At 38.4% G+C, this 15320-nt stretch overlaps 1 protein-coding gene across 16 annotated transcripts in view; it reads left to right on the plus strand.

Moving 5' to 3' along the window:
• DMD (dystrophin) overlaps positions 1-14705 on the plus strand; it is a 2447064-nt gene extending 2432359 nt beyond the window's left edge. For 6 of the 16 annotated variants that reach the window (XM_049872854.1, XM_049872851.1, XM_049872858.1 and 3 more), the window contains one exon: positions 12180-14694. In XM_049872854.1, coding sequence (XP_049728811.1) covers positions 12180-12277 — 98 coding nt within the window. In that variant the 3' untranslated portion in view covers positions 12278-14694. Of the gene's footprint in view, positions 1-6664; positions 6697-12179 lie in introns of all 16 variants that reach the window. The other 10 variants (XM_049872855.1, XM_049872863.1, XM_049872865.1 and 7 more) reach the window with 3 other exon arrangements.
• Positions 14706-15320: the final 615 nt, after the last annotated feature.

A 15320-nucleotide genomic window follows, 5' to 3' on the forward strand; every position in this document is an offset into this window, starting at 1 on the left:
TTAAAAGCAATAGTGTTCTGATAGAGCGTTGCTAAGGAACCGTCAGGGGAAGCTAATTATAAATGTCTGCACCAGCCATCTTTTCACTGCTGAGTGCCTCTGATGTGTTGATTTTAACAGATAGAAATCTTATCTGTCTTCCACCTACCCTCACACCACCCACCCCAGCCCCATCCCCATCCTGACTATCTTAGACATATCCTCTCCCTAGATGCCATCATTCATAATAAGACTATGCGCAGGCTGGGTATTAACCCAATTTTCAACTTTATCCTCATTGCTTCATCCTGTTAGCTTTGACTAGCACCTACTACATGCTGGTAGAGGTATTAGGAATGTGCAGAAGAAAAGACTAGCTCCTTGCCTTCAAGGTGCTTATGGTCAATTAGGGATACAGAGTTCCAAAGAAGTTCAAATCACAGAACAATAATATTATTGCTGTAATAGAGATAGCTATGACATGAATGAATCCCAGAACTAGCCTATTAGATAACTAGAAAGGAGTTAACCCCAGGCAGAAGAAGTGTCTTCTTCAAGGTCACACCACTACTTAGGGGGGACAGGACTTTTGGCCTCACATCTAGTATACATTTTGTTACCCTCAAGCTTCCCCTTGAAGTTCATAGACACGTGTCTTACCCCGGTTCCTTGAACCGTATGCTGTTGGCCTGCATATCTACACCGTGGGAAGTTAGTGGCTGCCTTGTTGGTGTCCTGGTCACTTCTTCCACACCTAAATAACAAGAGTATAGCAGAGAAGAGGCTAGAGCAGGGTGCATAGCTCTGCTTGCCCATAAGCAGCCTTGCCTCCTTAGACCCCATTTCGTACCTGCGTCTCTGGTACATTCTAGTTAGCTCGAAGGTAAAATCCTTTACACCCTCTCCCTGCATCCCCCGTACAAGTCCTTGAAGCTAGATACCACACGGGTTTCAAAGAAGCCACCTGGCAAGAAAAGAAACATACCTCCTCTGATGTGGTATTTGGCAGTTAGTATCTCTGATGTTGTATTTACATGTATGATGTTGATTTACTTCTGAGGAATCTTGGGAAAATCTATTCACTCAGGCTGCCTGGATAGTGTTGAATAAATTAGTGCTTGTGGGAGCTTATTGTTCCCTAAATGCTGATTTGAGTTTTCAAATATGGGATAAGGAGGCCTCATCTGATATTGGTTCCATTCACTAAGTTCCTACTTACTCAATAGTTCCCCAGTGGCTTGAGAGAATTAATTCACACTCCTGAAAAAACAAACATAAAACGTTTAATAAGAGAGTAGCTGGAAAATCTGGCAAGTCTTTCTGTGATATTAGGCCCTTCTACTTCCTGCTAAATTGCACCTTATTATAGGCTCTTTTCTCCCCAAAATCAAATGGATACAAAGTCTCATCATTGTAAAAATAGGCTAAATATCAATGCACTCTAAAAAGTTAGCTTTTCCAGAGCAACACTTTTTGGCATCCTCGTTTCTTTAAAAAAAAGACAGGTAGAGTTTGGTGGGAACATCTTACCAGTTGGTAGCTATGTTAAGATGATACTAAACAGAAGTCTTTGAGAATCTTAACATCTCAGGATTATAAATTTTCCCAAAAGGAAGGGCCTTGAAAAGTTCTTGTCCAGCCTCCATCTCCTTTATAAATATTATCTTTGACATCCAGCATAGTGACTTTCACCCTTTTTTGACCATTATCTGTAATACGAAGAACATTTTACATCTCAAACAGGGATAAGGATATAAAATAAGTTGTGTGTGTGTGTATAAAAACACACACACATATGTATATGCCCACCATATATACATATAAAGATCAAGGACAAGTTTTATGTAGTAATAATTTTCATACTACATGTAATATACACTTTCACTATTCCGTTTACTTTAAAATAAAATGCTGGTTGCGACTCACTAAATTGGTTTTCTGATCCCAGTGGTTTAAAAATATTGATCTAACCAATCTCAGTTTTCCTTGGCCAGCTGAATATCTTTTCCAAAAAAGATTAAAATGTTTTGCCCTGGAAGTTTCTGCCAGGACCTTGCTAATGTCTTAGAGGACTTTTTACTTTTAACCTAAGTCTGCTGTGCACGTTCCCATTGTTGTGTTACCAAAAAAATGAAGTTCACAATTGCGACAGCTGTTTGGGACAGCTGTTTGAGGAACTCAAAACAGATGTCAGAGCCAGAGGTCTGACATCTCGTGGAAACGTGCTATTAAATACCACCTCATGGTTTACGTAACCCTGCTGGATAATTGCCCACAGACGAAAAGACTTTTTAAAAACTAGGAGGTTTTTTACAAATATAAAGTATAGAGCCAGGGGAGTTTTTGTGTATTTTACATTTACGACTTTTGTTGTTTTTTGTTGTTACCCTTTACCACAGTTTTGACTTAGAGGTGGACCTTAACTGACCAACTATAGCTTTCATTTTCACAAAGAGTACCTGGACACCCAGAGAAGTTAAGTTCCTTGTTCATGGCCATTCAGAAGTAAAATTAGCCTTCTGTCTTGTCTCAATGGCCTTGCTAAACTGTTATCCAAATTAATAAAGGGGTTGTATGCTTCACCGTTTAGCAATAATGGATGGCCAACACTATCCTGCATAATAGCCAATATAAATTACAGCGTGTTCAAGGTATGAATGTGTGTACACTTAGCTTTGTGATTATCTCTTTCCCGATCAATCACGTAGATATAGTTATTCACAACTGCTTGGGGGATTTGAGTGTCTCGGTGTATATTAAACACTGAACATTAGCTTATTTTTGTCTAATGTATCTATTATCTATCTATAATCTGTCCCTCTGTCTGTAAGTGTATATAGACGTTGAATTCCACAGTAATAAAAGTCATTATAAGGTGCCTTTTAAATCTCTACCATTATTCTATCGGAACACTACATGGGTGGAACAAACAATAAGTGTAATTTAAAAATTAGCCTCCTAAGCGATTTGTCCATAAATTGCTGCTCAAAGGTATTTTATACATATGTGCATTGACAAAGGAAGTGCTTTTCTAGTCAGTGGTATGCTATTGGGTTCTCTAAAATGAGGTGCCACTTTCTATGGATTAATGAATGTTAGGCTCTAAGATAAGCTCTTGGTACAGTGAGACAATCCAGAAAGCAGTTAGCAGTGCTATGTGGCTGTTTCTGCAGCCTATATAATCTCTTATCTGCTGACCTCTGCCACACTATTTTTACCCTGAAAAGCTAATGCCATCTTCTCCCTCTCATATCACCCCCCCACAAAGAAGCCCACATACACTCTATTAAATATCTCTAAATTACCAACCCAGCAGCTTTGTAAAACCTGCCATCTTTTAAAATTCAATTCTTATTCTGTGGTTCTTTTATGGAAGAGCAACATAAGGAACAAAGGCAGATGGAAGCCTCCTTTCGGGTACCATTCTGTTTTCCATCTGCTTCCACAAAGGATTTGAGCATTTATCCCTTTACACCAGGGGCCAGATTTGGCCCCCTGCCTGTTTTTATAAATAAAGTTTTATTGACACGCAACCACACCCATTTGTTTACATATCATCTATGAGTGCTTTCATGCTGTAAGGGCAGAATAACTGCAGCAGAGTTGACTAGTTGCCACAGAGACTACATGGCTCGCAAAGCCTGAAGTATTTACTACCTGATCCTTTATAGAAAAAGTTTACCTACCCCTGCTTTGTACTAATATTTTTCTGTCCATTCTAGCTCATTACATGTGTACAGCCACAAGCTTCAGTGCTGGTCAAATTTCAGCTCAATCAGACTGTGTTTTGGAATTGATTTAAACAGTTGTATCTATGTTCACCAGAAACCCCGGTGGCATAGTGCCTAAGTGCTACGGCTACTAACCAAAGGGTCTGCAGTTCGAATCTGCCAGGCGCTCCTTGGAAACTCTTTGGGGCAGTTCTACTCTGTCCTATAGGGTCGCTATGAGTCAGAATCGACTCGACAGCACTGGATTTGGTTTGGTTTTTGGTTATCTGTGTTCACCAAAGAGCCTGCATGTTTTGATATTTAAAATATAGCCATTTGAATCTTCTTTGACTTGTAATGAAACAGAAGGCCCAAAAAGGAACTTTTTTCCTTAACCTTTTTAAAACAGCTAAGATGAAAGAAGCTAAGGGCACACAGAAATAGTCACATCCTACAAGTAAAGTATGACTCTGAGGCAATGAATTACAACTAACGATTTCAAGTTCAGACTCTACAAGGAAACTAGACTTCTCCAGACCCTACCACACGCTTTATTTAGACTCCAGACTCCCCCAGCACACTTCCCTTTTCTCTTGATTCATTTCCTGACAACATATCACATTGCCAGATGGACACCCTAGGTGGGGGGCTAAAGAAACTCATTTCCAAAGAATGTATTTAGGAAGGAAAGCTTTTATCTGGCCCTTCTATTTCTTTGTTTTATTTATTTATTTTTAGTCAAGAACTTTTAAAAATGTTGCAACCAATTAACCTTGATTTTGTCTGTATTGGACAATTTCCAGTATAGTAGAAAATGATATTTGTCTTTAACTTTTTCTTTTTCAAACAGAAAAAGGATCTTTCTTTTGTGCTCTGTTAATGAGCACATTGGGAATCCAGTGATGAGGAAGAGTTCTGAAAGAGATTGCAGTTTAACATGGCTGTGAGAGGGCCATTTTATATAAAATATGTTTTCCAAAGAAGGAACCTGAAACAAAACACAAATCATTTGCTGCACATTCGGCAGCGACCAGTTGATACGGAGCTCTGAATATGGCTTGGTGTAGATTTGATAAAAATATGTAGACTTTCTCATCCTAGGAACTGTAGTTACATTCTGAAACTAAATCATACTGTTTTCTAACAACTGTCTTTCCTAAAGTTCTGACATTTTGAAAATAGACCAGAGTTACAAGCCAGAATGTCACCAGTCCTTGGCAGCCAAGCTAAAGGGCAGCAGGCAAGACCAAGTTGCTTATAACACAGAAGGACTCTTGGCCATGACCTAGCTGCTACCTTACCAATTCAGTTTAGTCAACATTTATCAAATACGCATAGGCTCCAGGTATAGTGCAAGGTATTGGAGATTGAGAGGTAGGTGAACAACATGTGGGCCCTGCTCTCTAGGAGCTCCCATTCTTGTGGGGAAGAAAATTAATTATATTAATAGAGAGTATAACTATGAAGTATAAAGATCAAAAAATAAGCCCTTGCTAAAGGAGTCAAAAAGAAAGGAGTGATTAATTCATGTTGGGATTCATTTGAGCTATCCAGGATGAAAAAAAGTTCTCTCATCCCCGTCTCCTGTCATCTGGCATGGGCCTACGACTGGTAATACCCACTACTACTCTCTTTTCCCTGGTTTGAAGAGTGTCATGAATTACCTGGCCCTTACATGGTCAGACATGTAGTTTTTGCACTCCTAAGAAATCTCTGACTCATTTAGGAAAGTGAGGAGGGAAGGAAGGAAGGAGGGAGGGAGGGAGGGAGGGTAGGTAAAAAAAAAATAGGTGCTTAAGTAGGTAGGTAGGTAGGTCATCCTTAGAAAACCTTTAAATGTATACTAGAAGTTTTGAACCCTAAACTTGAGTTTTGGAAGGTGTCTTTTGGAATGCTAGCTCCATACTTCTTCATTCTAGACCAGTCATTCTCAAATTGTTCCATGGAATTTTAATCAACTTGGAGCCACTGAGCATGGGGGGATGGGAGATACTACATAGGATCTCTCACAGCTCGGCTTTTATCTGCTCTAAGTACTGGGATTGCATATAAGATTGTCTAGGAAGTGTTCCAGAAGTCAGAAAACCAGTGTTTCAGTTTAAAGACTCTGGAGTTAAAAAGAAATTGTGTGCCCGGGACATTCTAGGTATGGTCAGAGATTCTGAATTTTCTGTCCAGTTATAAATATTATCATAGAACACTTTCTCATCAGAATATGCTATTCAAAAATAAATAAATGCAGCTAGATGTAGGGTCCTAAAAAACAAACAAGGCCAGTGAATCTTTAGCCATTGACCCTCAAGACTTTTGATGTCTATGGAATTATGAGGAGGAAGTTGAAGGCTCATTCTTGGATTTGGCCCTGTGGCTTGCCCATTGGTGGGGCTAACCTCTTCTCCCTTCCCCGTTTTTTCCTTCTGTTCTCTCAAATTTCCCCACTCCCATCATGGACCTGCTCAGCTTCTACCAGATGGAACAAATTCTCCCAAGAGGGTAGTATCCAGTCTCTGTGGGGTTCTGCCTTGCATTTGGGGTGCAGACTTTTGGCATACAAAGTCAACTACTATTATATTTCAGTGTACTGATTGTCAACTCCAGAGTGAAGCAATTCTGAGATTTTGGGATATTAAATTTGAGATTCTACAGTCACCACCGAAAACAATGCTCAATTTGTCAGATTTCTATTTCTGTGCCAGTTTCCATGCAGTTTAATGTGTGAACTCTATGGATTCTATAAGTAATGTCTCCTGGATCATGTTATCTGTTTATACTGATTTTAAGTGTGTGTAAAGTTATTTGACTAGATGTGTCTTTTGGGTTTTTTGTTTCTTTTTTTTTTTTTCCAGAAGGGAATAAATGAATTGTCATCTCAACATTTGTTTGGTAAAAGAAGCAAATTTGGTATGAAACTGTATATTTATGCATTTTTTTTTCCTTTCTGATATCTCTGCCTCTCCCTCTCTCTATTATTAAAGGAAGAAATACCCCTGGAAAGCCAATGAGAGAGGTTAGTGAGATTCAGGCTCACAGCCATGGCTTCTGTCTTGTCTCATCCTGCTTTCTATGTTTGGCGTTTGTGTAAGAATTGTGTGCGTGCACGCGCATGTGTGTATTACACGTTGTGTCATCATGTAAGGATGGTAGCCACCCCTCCACTTGCAGCTCATGAGGGACATTCCTCAAATGTTCATTACCGTTGGCGTCACCATGATGACAGGACCAGGGGTTGGGGGAGCAGGGATCTCTTTAAACCAGCAATTCTTTGCAGTCCCTAGGTTGAAATCCTACAGCTCATCATCTGTTGCCATTTGCAACACAAACAAAATCTTCAAAATAAATTTAGTCTTGAACATAATTGATGAGTCATAAAACTTCCTTCCACTTCTAGGACCCTAGCATTTTCTGCCAGTGCCCTTGGTTTTTATTCTGCTGGGATGACTTCATTTTGTTTTGTTTTCTTCTTTCCTGGTTTCCACACTCTTTCCCATTTTAGCTAACATTTTTTGAGCACTTGCTGTGTGCCACGCACTGTTCTAAACACTTGCCATATTTCTCATCACGTAATCTTCATGACAAAGCTATGAGGTAGGTACTCTTATTAACCCCATTTTATAGGTAAGGAAATTGAGTCAATAAGAGGGTAAGCAATGTGTCCAAGGTGACAGAGCCAGGATTTGAAAATTCGGGCAGTCTGGCTAAAGAGCCATACTCTTTAACGTTTATGCTATACTGCCACTTTAGAAAATGGTATTTGAAAGGCATAGATCATTTTAACTATGCCCTTTAGAAGACATTCTTTTTTTATTTGGCATTTGGAGCCAGAGAGAAAAATAACCAATTCAGTATAAAAATTAGATATTAGAGTTTTGAGGGTTTTGTAAAAATGCCTACTTGTGAGGTAAAAAAAGGAGCCCTGATGGCTCAACAGTTAAGCGCTCAGCTGCTAACCAAAAGATTGGCAGTTCGAACCTACCAGCCGTTCCACAGGAGGAAGACCGGGCTATCTGCTCCCCTAAAGATTACAGCCTAGAAAACACTATGGGGCAGTTCAACTCTGTCACATGGGGTCACTATAAGTCAGAAATCGACTCAACGGCAACTGACAATAACAACAACAACATGCAGTAAAATGGGTGGGATGCAGCATTATCACTGAACGTTGGTTTGGGGTTTTACAGTGAAAGATTCTTCTTACTCCCATTCTACCAGGAATACTGTCTGAACATCAAATGATTATTGGATGACAAATTGTTGAATGACAGCCCAAGTGAAACGAGATTTTCCTTACCAGGAGCTTAGTGTAAAGGAGGGGAGAAGCTCTCCTGTGGAATGCCAATAGTATGTACTGTTCTGGGAGGCAGGTTGGATGTGTGGAGAGTCCTATGAAAAGGTGCTGGCTCCTTAGCAAGAGTAGCCCCTGATTCATTTAAACATAAGGAGTCATACTGGAAATTCTGCCAATACCATGCCATCCAAGTCTGATCAATTACTGATCCTTCACTGTGTCTACCCCAGTGCTTCCTTCCAAGGTTTGGGGTGGAGTCCCAGGGAGGGTGTGGTAGACTGGGGGACGAAACTGAGGAAACCTGAATTGGTGAAGCACTGAATGCTCCTGACAGTTTGCCTGGCTCAATACTTCTTATGTGAGACTTCTTTGGTTCATTCTTATGGTAAGTGCCCCTTAAAATTTATTTGAACTTTTTGTGAAAAGTTGCCCCATAATTTTGACCACCCTGAACATGTCTCTCATAAATGGATTTTAGAAAAGGTCAGCACATATAATTGAGCTCACGTAGGCATTTGGAGACTTTACTACGTCAGGCGTATTACAGTCAGATAAGTTTCCAGAAAGCTGGAGAACCAAAACAATAATGATTTTTAATGCTTTGAAAATACTTCAGATGTACAGTAGGCCAGATTTTTTTTTGAAAGATTAAATTATAGAGGAAAAAAAAAAGGTAAGCACATTTCACTGCAATATTTTTGCTTCACTTTGGCCAACTGAATGCTACCCATTTATTTGGAATTTTTTTTTTTTAAATTAGAGTGCCAGATTGCTATTGAGGTCTTGGATCCTTGCCAGAAAGTCTCAATTCCAATCACTGTGGAAAACAACTCCCTCAGGCAGTGGTGGCATGTGAGATGAGACTAAATGTGTTGCAGTTAGCGCAAACTTGGAAAAACATACAACTGCCCTAATGTTCAGCACATGGTGCCTTTGTGTTCAACAATCTTTGCTTAAGAGTGGATTAAATCAATACTTTCTATAGACATATTTTTTGTGTCGACTTGTGCCTGCAGCTGATAGCAAACGCCTGAATGCTGGTGTCTTTTCAGTGCCTCTTTCACTCATAGTATGAGATTTTAATTTTGAGTTTAGAAAACTCTGTCAGGTAAAATTAATAACCTCATTAATGCTCTGCCCTACACACATGGATAATAGAACCATGGTACAGATCTGTTTTCTGTATCCATATGTCTTAGTTATCTAGTGCTTCTATAACAGAAATATGGCTTTAACAAAGAGAAGTTTATTTCTCACAGCAAAGTTCAAATTCAGGGTTGTCAGCTCCAGGGGAAGGCTTTCTCTCTCTGTTGACCTTCTCATCAATCCTCTCCCAGACTAGGAGCTTCTCTGTGCAGGGACCCCGGATCTAAAGGATGTGCTCTGCTCCCAGCACTGCTTTCTTGGGGGTATGAGGTCCCCATCTCTCTGCTTGCTTCTCTCTTTTATATCTCAACAGATTGCCTCGAGACACAATCCAATCTTGTAGATTGAGCCCTGCCTCACTAAGTGCTGCCTATCCTCCCTCATTAATATCATAGAGGCAGGATTTACAACATATAGAAAAATCACACAATACCGGGAATCATGGCCCAGCCAAATTGATACACATATTTTTGGGAGGATATAATTCAATCCATGACACCATATTGCAGTGCAGTTTTACCCCTCCAAATGGGCTGAGGTATGATCCTTTTGGATAGTATTTTGTCAAAGAGATAATGTTTTTTTGTTTTTCTTTGTTTCTGGATCCAGTGAAAACTTCCATGAAAAATTTTAATTGTGGCAAAATATGTATTTATAAATGAAGTGACCAAAGGCATAACATAGATATGATGAGGTGACTCGAAAAGTTCTTGATTTTTATAGCATAAGGATAGCCATGAAGTCAGTTGTGAAAATTTAAGTCTCAAGAAGCTAAAGGCCACCTAACATTTCGTGACTGTGGTATTTTAAGACTACTACTTGGTAAATGTTTAAATAGCAGACACCCCTAGAACGTATGCCTCTTGAAAGACTCAATAATTTTCCTTTCAGCTAGTAACTGGGCATCATTTCAAGGAGTGGAAGCATCACTTGGCTATATAATCTGTAAATGCATTTACTTGTTTTTTTTTTTGTTTTTTTTTGTTTTATCTTTTCAACTGCAGTCCACGTTACCTAGCATACAGTCTTAATAGACACTTTTTGATTCAAATCAGTAAGCCAGGGGGGAAAAATGAGTTCTTCCCTTTATTGATTTATTTTTTTCTTTATGTCTTATAATACATCGTCTAGCTACCAGGTGGACTATACTACAATCAGATGTGGGTAATAAAAAAATCATTTGGATTATATTCAGGTATCAGGTTGTCAGGGTCTTGGGTTTTGTTTTTACTGGTTTTGTTAATAGCAGTTAAGATTGTAAGTAATTAAAAATCTGCAGTTAGTCTATCCAGTTTCCATTATGCATAAATAAGTGTGCCGGTTTCCCAGGGGAGCCAAGCTATCAAAAATAGATATAGGGGAAGCCTTCCAACCTGGGGGCAACAGTTATATATTTTTGCTGTAAGCTATAAGGAACAGCAAAGGACCCCCTGTGTCTTCCTGTGGTTTTTATGGTTTAGAAAAAGCCAAAGATGATTTCAGTTCTTCACTCAGAGCTGTCAAACTATTGGCCCACTTTATGAACAGTACATATGTTTTGCTAAAAGTTTTTATGTTTGCATTCTCAACCAAATTCCAAAGTGATTTTTTAAAAACGTAATTATTTCTCACTAAAACTCTTTGCGTTAATAGAGCTCAAAGAGATTAACAAAGCTGTTCACCTTAATAGAAATGGCTGAATGGCATTACATTTTCAATAAGTCAGAACTTGATCTGGTGCCATTACTGTTTAAGTACTTGCCCATGAATCCTCTTCAGATATTCTCTTTCATATTTTTTAAAAAGCTACATCTCTGGAAATAAATATTACAATAGAATACCTGTCCTAGTCTATATTTAATTTTTATTGGAATTTTAACAGTGATTATGGGAATCTGTAAAGTTGATACATGGCAAGATAGTAATAGTCCAGTAAAGCATTTTTAGTTCCAAAGGCAGTACTTGAATAGTGGAATGATTACTAAAGTCCAAGAATTAAAAATATGGGACATACATGAAAAAGCAAGCCATAAACTATGTCTCCAATTATCTTACTGTAGATCTGAAAGTTTGTTCTGAAGTATCCAGGGACATCGCACTGCTCTTGTGTTCCATTCTGGGGGACTAATGCTAGGTCATGCCATATTGTTATTAAAAAGGTTACCTGATAGTTAACCCTCATTTAGGAAGAGCTCAAAGATAGATTCACTGGCTTCCCAAATCCATGCTATACATGTGGGTCATATTATAATTGGGCTCTGGAAGAACTGGGAATGAAAAGTGATTTTTATTCTGAAAGGTCCTCATCCAAATGTTAATCATGTACAAAAAGGTCAATTCAACAGTTTATTTTTCAACCCAAGCAAAAGCAGAGAGAAAATAGTCACCTCCACTCTAGCCTTAGAAGTGAGCCAGCAGCTTGAAACAGCCTTGAAATGAAGATTCCATGTGGTGGTGATGGTGGTGGTAATGATGATGATGATAGTGGTGGAGGTGGTGGTGATATTGGGGTGATGCTGGTGGTAATGGGGGCAGCGGTGGTGAGGGTGGTGGAGTTGGTGGTGGCGGTGAGGGTGGTGGTAAGGGTGGTGGAGTTAGTGCTGGTGGTGGAGGCAATGACGGTGGTGGTGATGAGGATGGTGACAGTGGTGGTAGTTACGGTGGTGGTGATTTGCTAGTGAAAAATGATAGTACGAGTAGATTGTAAATACCCACAGCGAGGTGGAAAAGATGCACCCCATCATGAAGTATTCCTGTTATGACAGGAATCTTGTGCTTATCCGTGGAATCCTTTAGCTGTATTTACTTTGGGAAGATGAGTGCAGTGTTTGACATTTTCCCATTTAAACACCACCAGTCGGCTGGTCCAATGTCAAGCTGATACTAACAACGCGTGACGGCTTCATTAACAAGGCCTTGCTTCTGGAAACTGGTGAAGATCCAACCCTGTTGTACACACCCCCAGTGCAGCTTCTGTGTTGTCTTCACCTAGAAATGGGGAACAAGTCCCCGAACGGCAAAGAATCAGGGAGGTGATATCTGCATCCTTTCTAAAGTCTACCTTTCTCTTTGTTTTTCAGGATACAATGTAGGAAGCCTTTTCCACATGGCAGATGATTTGGGCAGAGCAATGGAGTCCTTAGTTTCAGTCATGACAGACGAAGAAGGGGCAGAATAAATGTTTTACAACTCCTGATTCCCGCATGGTTTTTATAATATTCATACAAAAAAAAAGAGGATTAGACAGTAAGAGTTTACAAAAAAAAAAAATCTATATTTTTGTGAAGGGTAGTGGTACTATACTGTAGATTTCAGTAGTTTCTAAGTCTGTTATTGTTTTGTTAACAATGGCAGGTTTTACACGTCTATGCAATTGTACAAAAAAGTTATAAGAAAAATACACGTAAAATCTTGATAGCTAAATAACTTGCCATTTCTTTATATGGAACGCATTTTGGGTTGTTTAAAAAATTTATAACAGTTATAAAGAAAGATTGTAAACTAAAGTGTGCTTTATAAAAAAAAAAGTTGTTTATAAAACCCCTAAAAATGAACACACACACACGCACGCACACACGAACACACACACGAACACACACACACAAATTTGAGGCAGTGCATTGTTTTGCATCCTTTTAGTGTGATATCCATATGAAATTCATGGCTTTTTTCTTTTCTTTTTTTTGCATATTAAAGATAGAACTTTCTCTAATAGCACCAAATGACTACTTCACTCTGCTCTTTTTGGGGTTGTTGACTGAGTGGGGCTGGTTGTGGGTTTTCACTTTATACAGCTATATGTCTATAAGTATATAAATACTATAGGTGTATAGATAAGTAGATACAAATTTCTATGAACCTTTTAAATTTCTTGTTCAAATGTTCCTGCCACTTCCTAATGTAAAGAAATTGCCTATAGTCATCCAGGCTTACCTGCTTGGTCTAGAATAAATTTTCCCTGGAACCTGAAGCCAGGAAGAAACTACCACACTGAAACATTGTCTAGGACTCCAGATGGTTTCTCGTTTTAAACTTTCCCCTGACAACTAGTGTAGTGAAATTTTTTTTTTAAGGAACATGTGAATGAATACATAAAAAAAAAAAAGGACTTACTATATCAGAGTAAACCAATGGTTGATGTATTCGGCTTCCTGCTGCTGACAATGTCACGATCTAGATTTAATGATGCTCCAGTGGAAGTCTGAGCATCACAAGGCAATTCTAATTCTCCGGCAGTAGGGGGATGGCAGAACCGCAGGGCTATGGGTTCCCAGCCAATTCCTGCAAAGAAGCAGGCCACTCTCGAAGTACAGGATTGGATGAGCATAACCACACATAAAGATCTCTCTAATAATCACTAAAGTATTCTGCCCTCTTCTCATGGTCAAATGGCAGCATTTTTTGGTTTTGTTGTGTTTTTGTAAGGTTTTTCCCATTGCAATGAGATTTGAAATGCCGCAACACTTAATTTAAAATAACCCTTGGGAAAATGTGTAAGACAGTAGCCCCATCACGTAGTAATACTGTTAAATATCAACCCAGAAGCCCATCAACTCTGTTTCTCTCCTTTGCATTTCTCTGCAAGTAATTCCACACACAGTTTTGTAAGTGAGAAGGCAAACAATCTACAAATAGTCCAAAATCTACTTCAAACCCTTTTGGGTAGATTAGACAGGTTAAATATGTAAACAAACACAAGTTGTTCATAAAGAGGAGGGAAAACTCAAGAGGAAAAGCTTAGAACTGGTAGGAAAAAGCTTTACTCTTTCTTGTCGTTTTATTAGTCTCTGATTTTGTCATTCATTGAATAGGAATCACCATGTGAGCTATCATTTTGTGAATCTGTTACCTCTTACATCAAGTGTAATTAACTTTTGGAGAGTAGGTTTTGTCCATTATTTTATCAATGATAATTAACATCCAACACGGCTTCTCATGCTATTTCTACCTCACTTTGGTTTTGGGGTGTTCCTGATAATTGCGCACACTTGATTTCACAGCTTCATCACTTGTCCATGTGTGAACATTTTTCTCCATTTCTTTTCCCTTTATAATTTCCAAAAGAAAACTCAAAGCTCTAAGGTAACAAATTACACGAAGATTTGGTTTTAGTCTTACATTTTTTTCCTTGATGTGACACTGGACTTTTTCTTTTAACCAAGAGTTTTTAAAAGGGGTTATTTTCCATCGTACTACAAAGTTTGTTTCATTCTAAAATCAGAGTTAAATAGAATGCATAATTTTGTTTTAATCTTTTTGTTTTGTTTTATCTTTTAGACATTAGTTCTGGAGTGAGTCTGTCAAAACATCTGAATAAAAATTGAGAGCTTTATTGCTGCATTTTGAGCATAATTTGGACATTTCGTGTTCTTTATAACCACCAAGTATTAAACTGTAAATCATAATCAATGTAACTGAAGCGTAAACATCACATGGCATGTTATGTCATTGTTTTCAGGTACTGGGTTCTTACTTGAGTATCATAATATATTGTGTTTTAACACCGACACTGTAACATTGACTAATTATTTTTTTAAACTTCAGTTTTACTGCATTTTCACAACATATCAGACTTCACCAAATATATGCCTTACTATTGTATTATATTATTGCTTTACTGTGTATCTCAATAAAGCACGCAGTTATGTTACAAAAAAGTGTTGACTGGACTGCAATATTTTGTTTTGATTTTAACTTTATTTAATTTTTAATAGGTAAATACATTCATATGGTTCCAAAATTAGTATCTTGAAAGGCAAGCAATGAAAAGGCTCCCTCCCACCCTCTCTCCCTTCCACATCATCCTCACTGCCCTATAAGTAAACATTATTATTAATTTCTTGTGTATCCTTCCAACATGTCTTTATTCTTATATAAGCAATTACAAATACATGTCCCTACTTTTCTCCTTTGATTGTACAGGAAATAGATTTCTATGCACCCTGTTATGCACCTTGCTTTTATTAACAATGGCCTCTGTGGACTTTCAATATATAGAAAACGTTCTCATTCTTTTTTAAAGCCGTATAATATTCCAGTGTATGCTTGTAGGATATTCTATGTAAGCAGTCCCCTTTGGTGGGATATCTGCATTGTTTCCAGCCTTTTGCTATCACAAACAATACTGTGTACCTCTCATTTCATCATCTCACTTGTGCACAAATGAATCTGTGGGACACATTCCTAGAAATGAGAATGCTCGATCAAAGGGCATAAGCATT

The sequence above is a fragment of the Elephas maximus genome, chromosome X (assembly GCF_024166365.1).
Source record: "Elephas maximus indicus isolate mEleMax1 chromosome X, mEleMax1 primary haplotype, whole genome shotgun sequence".
NCBI lineage: Eukaryota > Metazoa > Chordata > Mammalia > Proboscidea > Elephantidae > Elephas > Elephas maximus.